The sequence below is a fragment of the Saccostrea echinata genome, unplaced genomic scaffold, assembly GCF_033153115.1.
Source record: "Saccostrea echinata isolate AGI-Se365-2 ecotype Australia unplaced genomic scaffold, CSIRO_AGI_Sech_v1 ptg000029l, whole genome shotgun sequence".
Classification (NCBI taxonomy): Eukaryota; Metazoa; Mollusca; class Bivalvia; order Ostreida; family Ostreidae; genus Saccostrea; species Saccostrea echinata.
Genome location: NW_026889778.1, coordinates 13,402,173 through 13,423,541, shown reverse-complemented (window position 1 = coordinate 13,423,541; position 21,369 = coordinate 13,402,173). Strand labels below are relative to the sequence as shown.

Below are 21,369 nucleotides of genomic sequence, written 5' to 3'. Positions count from 1 at the left end.
AGATATGGATATCTAATACGCATCTGATCATTGCACGTCGGCATTCGGAATGACACATCGACTCTTCCCCTTATATTATTTTCAGAGAGCCCAATAGCTTTTTAGAAAGGTTTTTATAATCAAAGAATCGTCTTTTTCACAAAGACTATGCCGGTTCTTTTGTTTTAAAGTACACCCTAATTGTAAGTGAATTTTGTAAAACATGTATAGCAGAGCTCATCAAAATCATCATAATGATTGCTTGACATAATCATCTTTCTATAGCATAAGATGAATTTTAAAAACCCTAGCCATCATTCATTGATTTATGCACGTTTGTGTACATCAACATTCTGTCCCACTCCCATGCTGATATAGATATTTTAATTTGCACCTCTATCGCGGGAGAGCTACAATCTCGAAACAAATTTGTTTACCCTCTCATTTAAGGAAAGGCTATAGTTTTTCGCTTCCGGTTTTAAATTTTATACACCGACTGGAGACTTCCGGTTATGACTCGACTTTGGCGCAAAACATTCAGTCTGGTCATTTATCATAAATTTCGTGTGATTATATAAAAATACAAGAATGCCCCGGTCTAAAAAAGGAACGTTCGTGAAAACTTCGTTCCTCCGGAGACTTGAGGGTCTAAGGAGAGCAAGAGAAGCCCGTGCGTTAAAAGGTAAACAGGGTAAGTGTCTGTATTAATAATTATTGTGTAAGCGTTCTGCTATGGACTGTTGGAATATGTAGCAAAAGATTCAATCATTTATTGTGTAAATATTAAATGTTGAAAATGATGGCCTATGCTTGGAGAATGATTCTTCCCCTGTTCTACGAAGTGTTGAGTGTCAAAGTGCAGAAAGTTCATGGCGTGTTGGAAGACGAATTGTAGAACTTGGCACTCTTGTGGATAATCTGAAAAGAGGTTGCGCCATGTGTGGGAATGCACTTCAGCTTGTTAACACTATTGGTGAAAGGAAATTTGGACTAGGGCAGGTATTAATTATTTTTTATAACATTGTCAATGTATTTCAAAGATTTGTTTTTAAAGATGTTGTATACCCTTTACATTAATTTTTGACCAAATGCAGGTTCTTCAGATAAAATGCACACATTCCACCTGTGCCCATGTTAATGACATACCCACGGGCAGTAAGCATAGGGTTAAAGCAGATATGAAGCAATATGCTTGGGATGTCAACACAAAACTTGCTGCAGGTATAAATCAAAAATTTTATTTTGTAAATAAGCAGATAACAATAAATTATTTCCAGTTATACAAAAGTTTACATCTGAAAGAACTATTTTGTTTTCATTTTATTTCTGTGATATCTTAGGTATGCTAAATGGTGGTTATGGAATAACTCATGTAAATGCATTACTGGCTGCACTGAATATCCCAGGGATCACAAACAGGAGTCTAAAAAGCAGAGAAAGAGAGGTGGGGGAACACCTAGAGGAAATGGCAGGGCAGAGTTGTAATAAAGTTCTTCAAGAAGAAATGAAATAAATATTGATATTTAAATTTTGCTTTGTATTTATGTGTTATTTGTTAATATTTGCACATTTGTGTTAATTACTTTGTAGGAGTGATGGAGACATCACTGTGTCTTTTGATGGTGCCTGGCAGAAGAGAGGTACTGGTAGAGGATACAATAGTCTTACTGGTATGCCCTGGTGATAATGTTACATGTTTTGATTCTCACTCCTCAAGAAGTATTGAGATTTCTTATAGAGTAACATATTTTAATACACATACATGTAGTTATGTACTAGCAGTATTTATCTTGTTACAGGTCATGCATCTCTAGTAGGAGAAAAAACTAAAAAGATAGTAAGTTTCTCTTCGAAGAGTAAAAAATGCAGAATCTGCTCAGCTGCATCAGGTAAAGGAGTTCCACCCAGAAAACACAACTGCCAAAGGAATTGGCATGGATTGGCAAAGGCAATGGAGCCAGCCATGGCCTGTGAAATGCTGAGTGCAATCCAAGATGAAGGGTGCAAGGTAACTTTTTATTGAATGTTTGATTCTTATTAGAGCAATGCCAAATATGTCTGTAAAGTTGACTACATTATATATTAAAACTTTGCTGTTTTAACTAAAGTACATATTTCCAATGTATTTTACAGATAGGAACTTTAGTCATGGAAAATGACTCAACAACTATTGCCCATGTAAAAGCCACTGTGGACCCAACCATTAACAAAAGAGCTGACAAAAACCACACAAAAAAAGGTTTCACAGGAGCTTTGATTGAGCTTGCCAATACTCACAAAGTTTTGAAAAATCAAAAACTCAGAGGTCACATTGAAATGTTTGTGTTTTTGAAGTGTAATATTTCAGTAAAATATCCCTTGATCAACTGTGGTCCAACAAAAACCTTGTTAATTTTAAGTGCGATAGCTAATTATAAAAAAAGTATCTTTTCCTTCTTTGTTTTAGATGTTTTACATATTGTGTACAGCAAAACAGGGGCAAGGCTAAAGAGCTTGAAATTGAACTTGGCAAAATTGTTCCACATTTATATGGTAAGTGTATCAATAAAAAAGTCATTACAAAATTAGGAATGAAGAGTGAAAATATTTTAACTACTTTTTTTTTTAAGGTGAACACGAATACTGTGGAACTTGGTGCCAAAGTAAAAAGACTGACTATAAACCACGAAATTTGCCGTATGGAAAGCCTCTGTCCTGCACCTTACTTCGAGAAGCTTTAGAAGATCTATTCAAAAAGTATTGCTGTAAGGCAGAAGAGCTAACCATGATGGGGTCCACCCAAGTCAATGAGAATTTCAACCATATGGTCTCCACTAAAGCCCCCAAAAGATTGTATGTACTTTGGTTTATTTCTCTTTGTTTAAAACAAAAATTCTAGGTATAATCTTTTAAATTGAGTCTGAAATATGAGATTCAAATTGCAAAAAAATGTGTTGTTAGGTTTTATGGAGGTTCAGAAAGTCTACATGCTATACTCTCAGCCACTGTATGTCAAAAGAATATGGGTTATGGTTACATATCAGAGGTAGAAAAATGTGTTAAAAGTTTCAAGTTGATCATTTTTAAATTTGTTTTTCTCTACATTTATTGTTTGTTATGTTTTGTTTTCTTTCTTTTTTATGGCAAACCTAAGAAAGTTATGTTCACATGTGTTTAGTGTCCTAGAAGTTTATTTTGATTTTAATGGTTTTCCACAATAAATATTATAAACTATAAATACATGTAGCTTTTAAAAAAGATGTTTACAATCATGTTTATCTAAATAAACATGTACATAAAGTGCATAAAGATATGGATTTACTAAGAAATTCACATTCAAAACTATAATCCCTGTTCTTATAAACCATTTGATTTGAATATGGAACACTCACAAAATTAAAAATTTACTGAAACATGAATTATATTTTACAGTTGAACAAGAAAATGGCATTGTCACCAGGCAATTTCACAATGAAACATACCATTAGACTTACCAACAAGCTCAAACGGAAGCGTCTGATGCAGAGTTTACCCACCACAAAAAAAAACGTCGATTGGAATTAAAAGCTGCCAGGTTGGCTAAAGAAGCAGCGAGGTATGTACTAGAAGGTAGTGCTTCAGTTAAAACAGAATTGAATGTAATGTTTTACTTTGATTTATTGTGTATTGTTCACACCTTTAGAGAAGCCATTGCTAGTGGAATTTCAGAATTATTTACTTGATTTTTGTTTGTAACAGGTCAATCATATAAGTCAGATATTGGTCTTGAGGAGGATGTTGATCTTGATGACATTGATCCAGAGCCTCTTAGGATTTTTCCAGAGAGCAGCTGCTTGATGTATTTTGATTTAGAAACTACTGGACTTAGTAAGATTTTTTTCGAGTTTACCTTTTCTCTACTAACAAATATAAGTATTCTTTTATTTTTGAGTTTGGTATAAAATATAATTAATAATTTTGCTTTCAGGTAGAACATCTGACATCATACAGATTGCTGCAGTTTGTGAAGATAGGTCAATCAATGTTTATCTCAACCCCAGTGTACCAATCTGTAAAGAAGCATCGGCTGCAACAGGTCTCAGATATGACATGGGACAGCTCACTCTTCATGGAGAGCCTGTGCCTTCAACAGATCAAGTCAGTGGTTTGACCCAGTTTGCAGACTTTACAACAGATTGTGCTTCAAAACCAGTCATTGTGGACCATAATATTCAAAACTTTGATCTTCCAATTCTTCAATATCACTTGCAGCGACATGGTCTACTTAAACGATTTGATGAAAATGTTTTAGGTTTTTTGGATACATACAAACTTGCACAGAAAGTGTTTGACAAGAAAACAATGGGAAATTTTAAACAAGAAACATTGGTCAGATTGTGTTTAGGGAAAAGTTACGATGCACACAATGCTCTAGCTGATATTTGTAGTTTACGAGAACTGTTCGAGTCAAATTTAGCATTCAAATGTGAATCTTCAGATATATTTAATATGAATTATTATAATGTCAAGTCCTCACTAGTTCCATTGATACAAAGCAATGTAATTTCTACACTGATCTCTAAAAGGCTTACAGCTAACAATCTAAGCTTAAACAAGCTTAAACTCATACATAAGCGTGACCCCCATTGTGGGATTCAGACTGTCTTTAGTGAGGTTGTGTCTGGTTCAAAGACACCAAGAATTATGAAGTCTCAGAAGATCATTGGCAAAGTTGTGGAGTATTTGAACTCTTGTTAGTTCATCATAAGTATTTTCATTCAACAAAATTATTTGTTTATGAGCTATACTTGCTAGAATCTACATGTATGTTTGTTACACTACATTTATTCTCTTTATATGTATTAGATTATAAATTGTTAAGAATGTGTACTTGTATGTAAAAAAAAATTGTGAAAAAAGGAAGGGGTTGCCCCCCCCCCCCCCCACCACCACCCTACCCCTTATGTTCTAAGTGTCTAGAAGGACCAAAATTTCAGTACTAAGACTGTATTTGTTTGTTACATTTTGATATTTTTCACAGTGTGTAAAATATAACTGTAAAACATGCTATTACCAAAATGGGGGTAGGGGTATTCGAGATATGATTTAATAAAATATCTCTGGTCTTCTATGATAAAATATGTTTTTTTGTTAACCTTAGTTATAATTTTAGATATTTTTAAAGAAAAAATGGCATGTTAACAATATAAATTTAGGGACTTTTGAAAATAATGATATTTTGTGATTTTTTTTTCTGATGGATTTGAGCAGTATAAATGTTAAATGTGCATGTTTTCAATTGAATATCTCGAAAAATTCTCTTTGTAGTTAATTATCTATTAGATTTAATGAATTATAGCACAATACAGTGTGCTTTGGTGCATATTTGAATAAAATATGAAATTATACATCCTTGTGTTAAAATTTGGCTGTTGAAGTTGGGAGTATATGTGCTCTATAGCACATAGTATGAAAATAAGCGTGCAAAGGTATGTGTAATATGGGTTTTTTTGTTGGTTCAAGAGTTTTTTAAGATATTTAAATGAAAAAATAAATTGTTTGACAGAAAATTCTGATAGTATTTACCTACCTTAATACCAAAATAGAGTCATTTATAGACTTAAAATGTGTCATTTTTTCAGTATCGCACAGTCTTTTGTCGAGTAATGTATAATTGTTCTCAATCGTTGCTAATCTTAAGTTTATTTGTAGAAGTTCGTGAAGTGTCCCAAGAGAAATTTTTTTGTAGGTTGTTTGAGACCCACGTAACAATAGGCTGGGTACATAAAAGAATGTTTGTTTGTTGTTTGACGTCCCTCTTGAGAATTTTTCACTCATATTGAGACGCCACCATTTGCCGGTGGAGAGCTGCAAATTTTGACCTATGTTCGACACTTGAGGCCATTGAGCAGTGAGGGATCTTTTTCCTGCCAACACCTACTGCGACATGGGACCTCGGTTTATACGGTCTCATCCGTAGCACTCGCAGTTTCTGCAATCGATGTTTCTGACATGTTTCCATATATTATTTATACATCATCTATATCAGTCTCATCAGTTAGATCATACAAACTGTACACATGATACTGGTAGCCGCTTACCAAGTCGAAAAAACACCATTTCGACTAACCGATTACAGATTTCCTAACCAATGACCATCGTTTAACTGTTTACAAATTGTATATATATATATCACCTAATTCTTCTCAACCTTTACCATTCTGATTCAATTCAATCTTAAAACTAAAAATTTTTAATAAATTAAATCATTTTTAAGTATGGAGGATTGATGAGATTCATACCAAATTTCAAATAAGGTTTTTAATAAAACTTACCAAATATCTGCACTTCACAAATCTCCAGCATAGGTATATATTTGTAGTAGTCCCACATTGACCTTTTAGTCTGATGAATCCATACATATCTTGCTGTTTTTTTACAATCAACTTGTAGAATGAACGGCAGGGTGGTATTTCCCGAATCAGCATAACAAATCTGTTGCTCACTTGGTTCGTCAGTAGTATTTGTAACACGGATGGTGAAGCCACTTAACCGACTTATGCCTACAGAACCTACAAATGAAGATAATATTATCAGGATTCCAGTACAGGTACTATTTCCGCCAAAGCTATTGTACACTAGTTTCTAAACATATGATTCATACGCAGCTTGTTCCTTTGCAGTCATTCTTTAAACTAAATGGCAGGATGGTGTTTTCTAAATCAGCAAAATCAGATTTCTTGAACACTTGGTTCGTCAATTGTGTTTTAAACACATAGTGGGGCCATTTAACGGATCTGTCCATATGGGGATTTCTACACAATGATAAACAGCAAAGTTTACCAAAGGTCATATTATGCTTTATAAAATTATGAAAAACTAAAACTGTTCAGATTAAGTAGACATTGTGTTAAATATCCATAAGGCTCGTGTACGTACTCAGTCTTCACGCTTGTTAAATTGAATATGACGTTATGAATCGTGACATTATTACCAACTCATAATAAATACCTTCCAGAATTACAGCTGTCTTAAGGGTACAAGATATGCATCATAGTGTCAATTTTACATAACATTAAGTCTGTTCTTTATATCATTAAGTCCACTTTATATATTATGTAGTACAAAAGCTTTGATATGTTGTCAAATTTAAAATACTACAAAGTCGGATGCCTATAACATTAAGTCTATCTTTTATATCACTAAGTCCGCCTTATATATTATATAGTCTATCCTTTATATTATTAAGACCACTTTCTATATTATGTCTATGGAACACAATATACTGTCATAAGGGTGCAAAATATGCATCATATTGTCAATTTTACATAACATCAAGTCTATCCTTTATATTATTAAGTCCACTATATATAATATGTAGCCTATTCTTTATATCATTAAGTCCACAATATATAATATGTAGCCTACTCTTTATATCATTAAGTCCACTTTATATAATATGTAGCCTATTCTTTATATCATTAAGTCCACTTTATATAATATGTAGCCTATTCTTTATATCATAAGTCCACTTTATATAATATGTAGCCTATTCTTTATATCATTAAGTCCACAATATATAATATGTAGCCTATTCTTTATATCATTAAGTCCACTTTATATAATATGTAGCCTATTCTTTATATCATTAAGTCCACTTTATATAATATGTAGCCTATTCTTTATATCATTAAGTCCACTTCATGTAATATGTATCATTAAGTCCACTTTATATAATATGTAGTCTATTCTTTATATCATTAAGTCCACTTTATATTATATGCAGTCAATTCTTTATATCATTAAGTCCACTTTATATTATATGTAGTACAGAAGCTTTAATATGATGTCAAATTAAAATACTACATAGTCGGTTGCCTATAACATTAGGTCTTCCCTTTATATCATTAAGTCCACTTTATATGTTATGTAGTACAGAAGCTTTACTGTGTACCATAAAGTCGGATGCATACATGTGTAACATGCAGTCAAAAATACTACACTGAAGCTAGCAGCCAATACATGTAACAGCAGCCACTAAGAAATTCATCAAAGGACTTAGGGTACTTTGACGCAATAATGTTTTTATACTTTATTTTAGACAATTAATAATTAATACTTAGACAATTAATGGAACACTTAATTACTTAATACAACAAATACTCGAAGGCAGTTAAGCTCACCTGCATTAGGAAAATCATACGGTTTTGAAATAGAAAATTAAAAAAAAAAATCACCAAAGACAGTTATTAAAAGCATTTTTGGAAAGTGCATATGCGTCATTAGAAGGGCATTGTAGGTGGCGCATCGCGCTATCGTTTAGCGATCTTAGATTAGGACTTTAGGGGTAGATCAAATCGTCGTGTTTTGTTTGAGAGGCCGTTTTTAAGTATTTATTTCTTTGCAAACACCAGAACAAACCAACACAAGGGAATGATAAGGAATCATAGGGAGTATTCCTTTTCAGTTTTTAGAGGGGTCTTTAAAACCAGACGGGGCCAAGATTCTGAGAGAAACTCTATTTTTTTTCTTTGTCATTTTCCCAGAAAATTTAAATTTCGCTTATAACCCCTTTTCCTTGAAGTGCGCATGAAAACACAATTATTGTGGCAGAGTGGGAAGGGGGGGGGGGCTATAGGGTTATCAATTCCCGCTCTTCAGTGATGAAAGCACCTTTTTCTCCATCGTTTTTGAATGATGTAACAAACCAACACTAGGTAAGGGTAAGGGATCATAGGAAGTATCCCTTGTCACGTTTTAAAAGAGTCTTTGGGGCTGGACGGGGACAACTGAGCATTGTCACATTTTGACATTGCATAGGGAGATGAGGTTGCTCATTTACTCAGGTGACTTATTGCTATCTGTTTTCGTCTGTTGTCGTCGTGTGTTATATTTAAACACATTAAATCTCTTCTCTGTGACCTCTGTATCAAGTTCAATCAATTTTGGTGTCTCTTCTCTGTGACCTCTGTATCAAGTTCAATCAATTTTGGTGTATAGTATCTATGGGTAAAAGGAAAACAAAACTTGTGAATTTCAAGTTCCTCGCTCTTTGGAGCCTAAGGGGCTGGGTTCAAACCATCAAAATTAATGTAACTTTTAAAAGTCATCTTTATTCCTGGATATCAAACAATCAGACTTTTGCATTTAGAAAAAAAAGATAAAGAACAGTTATCACGCTCAAAGTCAAAGCAAACAATACAAATGTTAGCAGAGCCAACATGGACATCTGAAAACAGTGGTGGGATCAGGTGCCATGGATGAGTGGGCATCCACAATCGACTGGTCACACCCGCCGTGTGCTCTCTGTCATGGTCGGGTAACCGGAGAAATCAGTAGGCAATGCAGTGTGAAAATAATAGACTTAACGAGAGATTGAAGATGCAAACAAAACCATTGTTTCAACCTTAGAATTTGCGACATATTGTCTATTAACGAGATTCTTTTTATCCTTGAATCATCAACTTATTTGTCAACAGCTTGCCTCTTTTATGAATTCCAACATGCACTGATACCTCAAAAACAAATTGTGAAATTCGTGGCCCTTAGATGAGGAGTTTAAGTTTTCTCTCACAGCTGTATATTTAGGAGACAAACGAAGTGCACAGAAATGATAAGCAAACGTGTCTCTTCCAAAAGTATGAATTAAGGCCTCTTGTTCATGGGATATTGTGTTAGGGTGGGGCTTTATTGGTCATACATGTATAGTGAAATTGCTTCAATTCTTTGAAAATCTTCTCTGCTCCTGGATATTAAGCAGACAAACTAAGTGCCTGGTTATGAAAAGGAATAAGGAAGGGTGTCTTTTCCAGAATTTTGAAATTGAATAAATGAATCAAGTGTTCTGATCTGAGCATCCTTAATTTTGTAAGGAGAAGTTAGTTTCTTTTGTTATTCACTTACGATAATTAATCCCTGTAAATACTGTAACTGATAGATCAATTTAAATTAAAAAAAATATAAAAGAATTTTAAATTTATACTCAAAAAAGTGAAGGGTCATGGAATTAAGTCCACATTTATTCTTTTAATATTAAAGTTTTGTATGTAAGAATTGTATATGGCTGACGTACATTTTATTTTTTATCTGCATAACTTCGATTACCGATTGACCAAATCCACCTGCACATTTACAATATCCCCCTCTCAAAATGAGAAACAACCGTCAAAGTTTAATGTTATAAAATTTTGTGCAGGACTTTAATTTAAATATAAAATACAACAGGACTTTGCAATGGGGGAAGTTGCAACAAAAGACATCGTAGTGGCAGACCAAAATGTACGACAGCTCGTCAGGAGCATGAAATATACTCTTGGCAAAACACAATCGGCAATGTCGGCCGAAGTCTTGAATAGGAAATATAGGAATGATCATGGGTTGTAAATATCCACTCAGACTTTAAGAAATAGGATTCATGCAGTAAATTTGCATGTCTGTAAGCCAGCATACGTATTCGTCCACATTTGACTGTAAGACATTGCAATGCTCGTTATACAAAACCCTGAGAGGCCAATGTTAGAGGGTATGTGGTGGTTTACTACATTTGATCAAACACGATTGTGTGATGTATTTTGCTTAGAGTGACAAATACAATTTCAAATTAGGCACTGGCAAGTACCAACAATTAAAGACATCTACTTTACAATTCGTAGCTGAATACTACTCTTATCATTCTGTTGATCAATGATCATTCTTTTTCTCTTGCTTTTGGGCATCGTCGCAAACCACGGCCAAAATGTACAATCCTCTCCCATTCTGGCCACGGTTGAATGAGAAGAGAATGTTTCGTAGCTCATTAAAAAATTAACCGATGCGAGTAAAGCATAGTCGGAAAATGAACTTTGACGCGACCTTTCAACACCCAATCACAGTTTACGAAACATTTCTTTTACTGTTGATGTCAATTGTTGATATCAATTGCAATGAAAACAAATTCTGTCATTGGCTGAACATGACGTCACAACAAAGAGGTGTAAATATTCAAGATTACGATACTTTTTGAGATCAAGCAGCCACGGTAGGAGAGAGCTGTGTGCGGACTCCGGACCGTGGCTTGAGACGATGACTTTTGGGCAAAATATCTTCGTTTTTTCAGTTTATCTTGATTTATTTTACACTTCTATAGATGCTTCAAATTGTTGAATTATACTCAAGCGGCCCTTTAGGCCCTTGGACCTCTTGTCTTTGTAGTATGCATAAAGCATGACTGACGTAGATTGAAGACCTATATGAGTATCACTTCAGGATCTCAAATTGGGTCTTTAGAAAGTGTTGGTTTAGGTTACAGGCATATTTCATACTCCCTAATTTCCTTAGCCCTTGTTCGTGTGGCTAATGATGGATGTAAAATGCATGCTGGAAAAATGTCCTCCACTCTTGGCACCACGTAGTGGTACCACTAGAGCCCCATTCTGATAGCGGGAAATGATAGCACAAGGGACCATATACCTTGTCCCAGTAATAATTAAAAACACACTTCAAAGATAATGGGTATAATTACTGCTTGAAATATGTACCCTGCCCTTGGCACCACTTTGCCTAATACTGCAGTATATAATAGCCGTGTGGCCCCTTTACTTTGTACCAGTAATTCTTCGAAACACACTTCAACGAGAAGCTGGGTAATAGCTTACCTTCAAACCATATATCAGTCATCAATACTAAGAGTAAGGAAATTTCATGTTAGCTAATTGGTCCTGTCCTGTTCCTGAGACCCGTCAAAGAGCTTAAAAGGGATTCTCCTTGAAGTACTTAACCTATTTACTTTACTGCCTTCGAGTATTTGTCTTATTAAGTAATTAAGTGTTGCATTAATTGTCTAAGTATTAATTATTAATTGTCTAAAATAAGTATAAAAACAATATTGCATCAGAGTACTCTAAGTCGTTTGATGAATTTCGTTATTGGCTGCTAGCTTCTACGGGGTTGGTGGCTGCTGTCATTGGCTGCTAGCTTCAGCATGTTATATGCATCTGACTTAGTAGCACATTGATTTTGACAGACTGAGTTTTTTCCCCCTGAAAACTAGGCGTCTATAAAAACATTAAGACAAAAAAGTTCTTAGGTATGAAATTCTAGCACAGACAATTGCCTGTGCTAGAATTTCATACTGAAAATGCTACATATTTAGTTCCTTTCATATAAACTGGTCAGGACAATTATTCAAAATTAAGAAAATAATTTATTTAAAAATTTAAGAACTTTTTTTTTTATCACTTAGTGATTTACAGTACCCTCAAAAATTGAAATTATCTGCAATCTTACACTAAAATATCATAAACCTTTAAATTTATTTACGATTTTGAAAATTTTTGTACAGATTGTCAGAACGAAATTATTAAAAAAAATGGATACAAATTACTAGTACATAAAAACTTTCTTAAATGTGAAAAGTAATTATACTGTTCCTGTATTTTACATTTTACATTTTCTGTTTGAGGAAATTCTGAAAGAATTCCTAGGTCTCAGTCATGATTAAAAAATTAAGACTTTTCTTCGTAAGGTCTTAGATTACATTGGCCTAGATATACATATTTGCTGTTGTAGTAATCTTGACATAGCTTGTGAAGTGAAAGTGAATGTTTAAAAAAACATTTATTTTCCTGTTCGTCATTTTAGGTCGTAGATACCCGACGCTTGTCATGTGTCAATGAAGCCCCAAATTCTCAACAATCTTATCATCCCCTGTAAAGTTAAATCGCGATCGTTGAGTTGTGAATTTTATATGAGGGTTGGAATTATTCATAATAAATTTATTCTTTAAACTTTCCTCTCGCAAGATGTAGCTGTAGCCTTGTTCAGTAGTTGTACTACGTATTGGATCAAATCAAACTTCCATGAAAAAAAAGAGCGCACTCAAGGGAAGTTACTCTAAATCATGTAGAAAGTCGTGATAAAATCTACATATTTCACGTACCAACCCCTGCAAAATCCCAATGACGGAAATTTCATCGCCGGCAAAATTTCTTGTACAGGCGGTTAATTTTGCGGGCTGCCGACTCTTATTGAAAACACTGGACTTAATGATATAAAGGACAGACTAAATGTTATGTAAAATTGACACTGTGATGCATATTTTGTACCCTTAAGACAGCTGTGGCGTTCCATACAAAATGACCAACAATTCAGAGTTTCCGAAAACCAAATATTTCTATCAGTCATTCGGACTGATGACTTACATGTAATGAACATTATGTATTCTACCACTCCGAAGCAAATTCTATCAGTCCGAATAATTTTTAGTATATTTCTTGATGTAATTCAAAAGAAAATGGCATTGGTTTATACAGTAGTACTCAAACTGAGTGTGTAAATCTTTCCGCGGATCATTACAACACCGATTGTATCACGAACCTGTGTTTTCTTCCTTTACTGGTAGTAGTTCATTAATTCTTGATACACCAAGGGGGTGGAGCATCTAAATGTACAATAACTTCCAATATCAGGAAGTTATTGTACAGAAAAAGTACAAAACTGTACAATAACCTCTTACCACATCACAGGAAGCCCCACCTCCTTTTGAAGAAATGAAAACAATTTTAAAAACATTTTTATTACTTCTTGTAACAAAAAACTTAACCTTTATGGCCCATAAATGTTTTTTTGACATTTCACGTACTTTATTTTAGCAAGTCTTCATTCTTAAAAATTGAAAGAAATGTTACAATTATGAAAATGCTGTCCATTTGTTATGTCGGACAAACCTTCGGAAGCAAACAAACGGGGTATTTTCTTCTGAGGACCTTCATTTTCAGTTTCCATGTCTTTAGTCTCCTCGCGGCGCTTTCTTTTCTCATCCGACTGCGGCACTCCGGGATCGAGTACTTCCGACACCCTTCAGGAAATCTCGTCGCAAGGGTTTTTTTTTTTACATTTACGTACTGCCTTCTCAGAGATGGCCAGTCCTCCTCATTTTTTCTTGCTCGTCCACCCCTGCCATATACAACTGAGTGGCACACGTGCGTTTTCCTGAATGGTTGCTGTATTGTCCAGACAGTCCAGCTTTTGTACAGATCGTCCTCATCATGGTCTTCAGCTTGTTTACACCTACAACCTGGTTCCCGTATTTTGGCGGATGTCCCTGCAACGGGCGTCGATAAAACGGTCCCTCGTTACCTAGGCCAGCCAAACAAGTCTTGTAAAAGTCTACGATGCAACGTTCACCTATAATAATTATTAATAAAAAATAAATAGGGCGCATATGGGTTATGTTATTCATGAATTGAGCCGAGTCGTTACTTAACATTAATCATGTGTATATAATTATGAGATCGAAATTCGATTATATACCCAAGTAATTAAATCGTATCTTACCAGGTGATTGTAATGTCGAATCTGTTTGTTTGTCAGCTGCATTTGGGCCAACCATCCCTTGTAAATCTTACTGGCACGTCCAATGAATTCCACGTATTTTCCAGAGCTGTCCTCCCCAAGAACAAACTGACTACACTCAAGTTCGTGATGCTCGTCATGCTCCCTTAAACCGAAGAGTTTACAGTTATAGTAGAACATGGTATGTTGAAGACTTTCGGAACAGTCACCCCCAAATACACCTTTCTCCCACACGTTTTCCTCATCCTGTGGCATAATCGGCTCAGCTTGCTTAATCGCCGTCCCAAACCCGCGCTTCAGAGGGTCTTTCATTTTGCTGTCCAGAATTTTCCGGAATTCACTAAACCTTGGGTCATTACTGTCCAAAATGTTTTTGTCGAAGATGTTTTTATTTCTGAGGTGGCGCAATATCCCACACGATATGAGGTAGAAAGATCGGGGAGGGTTTTCAATGCCATCTTTTCTCCGAGTTTCCACAATAAAGCGCCCCAAATAGAAATTCAACTGCTCTGTCGTCATTAAATGTAAGAGTGGTATTTTATCAACGGAACTACCAGTACGTTTCTCCCGCCATTCCTCGAAGACCTTGAGAGCCCACGTGGTATTTTTCTTGGTGTTAGCATTCTCGTTCGACGCAATCAATTTTGAAATTTCATCATCCGTCACCGGTTTTTCAAACCGTTCACCATTATAAACGGGTTCCGATTTCACTGGTCGAGGCTTTGGATTGGAAATATCAGCTACTGGGTCCATTGTATCTAGGTTGAAAGAACCAAACTCGATACCAATTTCACTGTCCATATTTTCTGCACGGTTTAAATACAGCTTTTCACACAGACCCTCGGATATGGCATTTTCTTCTTCAATTTCATCAAATACCTGCGAGAGTTTAATATCTTCTTCGGTAACTCTGCATATGGTAAAAGAGTCTATATCACCTAAATCGCCAAGGTTAGTGGCCGACAAATCTTCTAATACGTCCATCCACCTCAACTTCATCGAAGTAAATGACAAGTGCGCAGAAATATCCCCAGAATATAAAGAGGAATTAGCGGAAAATTACTACGGAATGTCCCAATAGTCTATAGAACCAATAATACGCCGGTTGCAGAGCGGGAATATATAACGAAATCTATCAAATGCTGTCGATACTTTCGCGGCTGTATTACGAAAATCCTTGATATTTTCGAGGGTTATGTTACGGGAAAAAATGATACATTCCCACGCTGTTTTATGGAAAATTTTTCGCTCTAATGTTCCGAGCTTTCTGATTGGTTCGTTGATACAAACAGTCTTCGACAAATCCCGGGAGTCCGAAGCCCGGGACCTGGTAAAATTGGAAGCGGGCATGTGGATATTGCATACTTACATGTACAAGCCCGAAGGACATGTAAATTCTGAGGCCTAAGCATCCGTATTATCAAATTAGATAATACTAATAACATTAAATGTACTTAAAAGTCTGATTTTTCTTCTAAAGTGGAGTACCAAATAAAATTTTAACGATAGTTTATTCTACTGCAATTCCAAAGGAACTCTTTTGCAAAGGAGACACAAAATGTACAGGTTGAAAACAATACCAATGGCGAGACAATAGATCGATAGAAATGGATTTCAGATCATTTCCCTGGCATGAAAAGGCAAATAAGAAAAAAATTACTTGATAAAATTCTCGGCATGTAAATATTTGTTCGGGCTAGTGTAATAAGTGGTTAAACCTGCCCAAAGGGCATGTACTGAAAAAAAGGTTTGACGAAGGCTGTACGAGTCAGGATCTAGTAAATGACTTTAGACCGTCTTTTCGGTGCTAGATCCATTATGACGTCATAATCAATTTAAACTTTCCTTTTCCCGTACTTTACAGCTCCAATAGAATTATGTAGAAAATAAAGTATTTTCATGGCATTCAATTTGAAATCATGTGAAAAGTAATCCCGATACCTATATTCAATTTTACATTGTCTCAAAGAAGAGGCTAAGAACATACAAATTACCGTTTTCTGAGAGACTGTAGGCAATCTGAATACATTTCCTTCGTCTGATATGGAAAAAACTCCCATATTCGTGACTGGCTTTCTTAATTTTTCATTGAAAATGACAGTTTACAAGATGGTTTTTCGTCTTGTTTTCTTGCAAATTATGCCCCGATACACCTTATTTGACCGAGCTATAGTTATAAAGCATCATAAAAGGAATTTATTTCTCAAATTTGAGAAATCTGTAGGCTCTTTTCATTTACTAGATCTTGACCTTAAATTACATTTTATCTCGTGAATCATGGATAATCAAGGGGGCGGAGACTCGTTTGCTTCGCAAACTCGTCACCGCCCCCTTGATTATCTATGATACACTCGATAAAATGTACTTTAACTATAACTTGTGAGACAACGGGTATGCAATTAAGTTCAAGCACTAGCCCAAGGGCTAGTGGCAGCAATGAAGTCACTAGCCCCAAGTAAAAAGTTGCTAGCCGAAGTGGGGGGGGGGGGGATATAACAACTTATATGAAATAAAGTTTACTGTGGAAAAAGTCAGGGACTTAAGGTCATTCTTTTTAAAATTGAAAGTTTAATTCTCTATTGTAATAAAATTGAATCATATACAAATTAATAATTATGATAGAAAATAAAAATGAATTACCTTCCCTTTTTCTAGGCATTGCACTAGCTCGTCTAAAACTGAAGCAATTTTTTTTCATCTTTAATCCTTAAATACATTAGAACTATATTTTATGTAAATCACATAACACTCATCTTTCAGTTGACTGAGTGACCGTAAATAATTTAACGAGATATCTGCGTGTGTTTACCATAAACAGAGGAATGGAGGAAATTCGGATTAGGAAAAAAAGTACTTCAAAATGGATAAGATTATGGAGATTTACGAACAACAGGAGCATGCTGCCTGGATTTTTTTCATTTAGCGGGAATTTAATAGCAAAGAATGAGTGAAAATATCAGTAGTGCTTTCCATGTATCACAGTGCATTAGTAGTTTTGACTTTTACTACCCCCAGGGGTTAATATCTCGGCAAAAAAACTACTAGCCCGACCCCAAAAAATGCTAGCGATGCTAACTGCACACCCCTCGAGACATGGCAATAGATCAGAGTACAATTTATAAGAATAATGTAACTGTGTCTCAAGACAAGCCTTCGATCACAACAATCGGTCACCCGGACCGGATATATCAGAATATAGCGAATTGCCGGTATTTGCCGGTAGGCTACCGGTTTTGCCGGTAGGACCGATGGTTTTCGGAAACTCTGCAATTGACTTTGTTTTTTGCATTATTTACAGTATTCAAATATTTTTTTCCGGAAAAATTCAAGAACTTGCATTTTTCAAATCTCCTTTTTTTGTGGACGATGCGAAGGACCTATTATATATGAAAGTATAAAGTTAATATTTTAAATGACACTTGGAATGACAATTAATTTATGGGTCTGTTAACAGGGCCATTTATGCATATAGTAAGCCTAGTTTTCTGCATATAAAGCTAGAAATTCCTCCATAGGCAAAACAAGAGAAATAAAGACATTGACGGTCACTTGAGGACCGTGAAACTTCCTTTGACATTTGTATTTGAAACAGAGAAAAAACTGAAACGCAGTGAAAATTTTTAATTGACTTAATGTTAACTAATCGATTGTTCCCGTATATTATTATAAAACATTCCAAAACAACTTTAATTAAGCATTGTTGTAATAATAATTTGAATTCTATGATTTATTTAAAGGACCGGTATTAATGGGTAGGATAAATGAAAGTGAAAGTTCTTTTCAACTGACCTTTAAAGAAGGTTTGCTTATTAATGATAATGATTATACAAGTGCCTAATATTTTTTGAGAAGATCAATTTTTTTTCATATATATATATATATATATATATATATATATATATATATATATATATATATATATATATATATATATATATATAGGAAAGTAAAACTTTGATACCCTTTGGTGGCACGGCCCACCCTAATCCCTGTCAGGGCCATTATTTAGACAAACTTGATTCAAGACTCCAATGTAAAGAGAGCCTTCATATAAGTTAATTTTTACTCGCTGAGTGGTTCTTGAGAAGAATGTTTTTCAATGACATTTTCCCTATTTCTTATAATTATTTCCTTTGAAAGAGGGCTTGTTTCTTCATTGAACAAATTTGAATTCCCTATACACCAGTTATGTTTGTTTGAAGTTTGTCCGGTCTTTTTTAAGTAAAAAGATTCAAATTTAATGAAAAGTGTGCAGGTTACAGACAACACCTGGCTCGAGACAGACGGACGCCAGACAACTATAACAGAAAAGCTCGCCTGAACCCATGGCTCAGGGAGAGCTTAAAAAATAATACTCTGATCTAATTTTGACTTACTGTCATTTCTGTACCAAAATTTGACTGATTTAACACTGACGGTATTAACTAAATCTATCCATAGCCACGTCCGATTTACTAGAACACCATCAAAATAGTCACCACTATGGGAGCATTGCAAACCACTTAAGCTAAAGATTCCGTCCACTGCTCTCGAAGCATACAAGTAGCCATGATGTGATCTCAAATTTGCTTGAGTAACACCAGGAATGACGAATTGATCTGTAAAGTAAACACATTAAATTCTGATTCCTTGTTATTTTGATTGATGTTATTAAAAGTAAGATTGAAAATCAATTGTTACAAAATGAGTTTGCTGCCAACTGAACATAAAAACCACAAACAGGAATCTATTTCAAGCAAATTTACCACAGTAAGTATTGTCAAAGATTCCTCTCTTTTCAGGCCCGAAGGAAGCCCCCGGGGGAGGGGGGGGGGGTCCTCAGAACAAAACTACTCGATGGTCGTGTCCCATCAATAATAAAGCCCCCCCCCCATTTTTTTTTCTTGTAAAAGAATATTTCTTGTTCCGCTGTGCCCCCACCCACTGAAATTGTTAAGTTGTGCCCTTAAACTGAAATTGCTTTCCAAGTGCCTGCTTTCCTACATTAATTGTTTGTAGTAATATTGAGCTTTTGTAATTAAATTTATGAGTGTTGAGAACCCTTTTCATGTCTGCCATTCACTGTAAAATAATAAACAAGCTACAGATTAATATCTTGGTAAAAAAAAATGGTACTTTTGAAAAATCACCACCTACACTCATTATCAAAAAAACATGTTTTAGAATTTAATTCCAGATAACTTTCGCTACACATAAATAAATCAACCCCCCCCCCCCCCCCCCCCGTCCTGAAGAAAAAGTTAATACAGTGCTTGAACTCAGAAATGGAGATTTTAGATACTGCCGGGGTCATATTTTTATGTTTATAAAACTTAACAGAAATGACGATCGGTATTTCTAGCTGTGCAGACAGCATCAAAATTTTAAAATTGCCCATTGTTAGCATGGAAACAGAGGAAAGAGGAAAAAATTCTATAGGCCTAACTTTGGTTTTCTAATTTAATATCGGGTTTTTCAAGTTACACTAAATGTGCTTAGGTAATGCACACTGTGTTAAGAGTGCAGAATAAACCTCTTTGATGAGGTAAAAAAAAAGACTATTTTGATTTTATTTAGGTCGAAACTGTCGAATTAGTTAAAAGAAAATAAGAAAATTTAAAAAGAATCGTGGCATTGATGCCCCTCCATAGTTTCTCATGATCAAAATTCGACAAACATGTACACTTTACATTTGTAAACTTGTGAATTGTCTTTGTGTTTTATTCAGAGCGCGGCAATATAAAATCGGGAAAACATAGTTTACAGCATCAAAAATACACACATTCATAGTATAAACTCAAAGTCAACACAGTTGTATAATGCTAGGATGTCGGAATTACCTACTTATATATGTAGAATATGAAACTGATACGATTGCAACTTTGGATTACAAACTTACAAGTCTGGATTTTTTAACACGATTACCCCCCATGCTAAAACAGTTCACATGAAGAAGACTTTGAATGATTTTATTTTATTATTTAAGTAAGGGGCAAGAAAAGTGATTTTACGTCATAAGTATAAGGATATACATAATTATCTACATGTAGGTCGTAACTTTTCTAATGTTAAGCACAGGACCCCCCCCCCCCCGATATTCAACCCAGGGGCTTGTTGGACATTTTTTTTTCACAAATTATATTTATTACCCTTATTCATCATGTGTACCATAGGTAAAAATCGTGAAAACCCCAAAATAATCGTTGCACACAAAAATACCCCACTATACATTATAAGAGAGAAAGGTATGCCACTCCGGTTTGTTTACGTTGTACGCCACTGATCCTTCTGGGTTTAAAAACATGTATTTACATGTATTTTATTTTAACCTAAAATGTCGGTTCACACTGTCTCTGCATACATCCTGTCCACAAGTACCTGACAGTGTGTGAAAATCCAGGAAGGGGGATGGAGGTATTAGGCCCCCATTGAATACCAAGTCCCATCTTCCACCCTTGTGTATTCCCCCTTGTACAGCATACTAACCATAGTGATAAAATAAAATATTCAGTGTCAAGTACTTCGGAGTATACATGTACTTACCATAGGCTGATGTGAAGGGCGGACTCAGTAGCATTAGAAACAGGGTGACTCCAGTGTGAAGTACACCAACATCCATCATACATGAATGAGCCAAATCTGAAGTAGAATGGTAAGAATGGTTTACAGTGTACTTTCTTTTTGCCCCATGAGGGCCCTAAATTGGTAAATAAACAAATTAAATTGAATTGAATTGGTAAGCTAAATTATCTCTCTTTAATTTACCGATGGTTGATCATTGGAGTTTCATGTGGACAAAATAAAATAAGTACAGCAGAAATTTATATGATTTTTTTTTTTCAAGTCTTCATTTCTCTCTAGTAAATCTCTGAATAAAATATGCTATAGGGTTAATTATAATTTAAATTTCTCTTAAACAAGTGACAATGAAACTCAAAACTCTATTATAATAATAATCCATTAAAAATGCGGTTCTGAAATTTTTATCATGGAAAAAATGATGTTTTTTGGTGTATTTTTTTTCTTTTTAGATTTAGTTCAATTATCCAAAGAGTACTAGTACAGATGCATAATGATATTGGCGGGATCAAATATCCTATGTTGCAGAACTCCATATAAGGT

General features: G+C 34.9%; 3 protein-coding genes and 2 pseudogenes across 5 annotated transcripts in view; 2 read left to right on the top strand and 3 right to left on the bottom strand.

Annotated features, from left to right (window-relative positions):
* The window catches only part of LOC133195620 (multiple epidermal growth factor-like domains protein 10), a 100,873-nt gene extending 79,992 nt beyond the window's left edge, over nt 1–20,881 (bottom strand). For all 3 annotated transcript variants that reach the window (XM_061331508.1, XM_061331509.1, XM_061331511.1), the window contains exons 1-3: nt 20,791–20,881; nt 18,645–18,866; nt 6,273–6,509 (exon numbers count right to left, since the gene is read on the bottom strand). In XM_061331508.1, coding sequence (XP_061187492.1) covers nt 6,273–6,509; nt 18,645–18,866; nt 20,791–20,869 — 538 coding nt within the window. In that variant the 5' untranslated portion in view covers nt 20,870–20,881. The remainder of the gene's footprint in view (nt 1–6,272; nt 6,510–18,644; nt 18,867–20,790) is intronic.
* Nucleotides 1–21,369, bottom strand: part of LOC133195621 (uncharacterized) — a 238,631-nt gene that overhangs the window by 1,434 nt on the left and 215,828 nt on the right. The window lies entirely within an intron of this gene.
* Nucleotides 568–3,780, top strand: LOC133194230 (uncharacterized; annotated as a pseudogene).
* On the top strand, nt 3,784–5,198 carry LOC133194521 (uncharacterized). Its single transcript, XM_061330461.1, has 2 exons — nt 3,784–3,825; nt 3,926–5,198. Exons 1-2 carry the CDS (start codon nt 3,795–3,797, stop codon nt 4,693–4,695), a joined length of 801 nt encoding a protein of 266 aa, XP_061186445.1. The 5' UTR covers nt 3,784–3,794; the 3' UTR covers nt 4,696–5,198.
* Nucleotides 13,579–14,925, bottom strand: LOC133194520 (uncharacterized; annotated as a pseudogene).

Coding starts and splice junctions, on each gene's coding strand:
- LOC133194521 (XM_061330461.1), top strand. CDS start 3,795: ATGTATTTTGATTTAGAAACTACTGGACTTA. Junction 3,826..3,925: donor TTTAGAAACTACTGGACTTA/GTAAGATTTTTT, acceptor TTTTGCTTTCAG/GTAGAACATCTGACATCATA.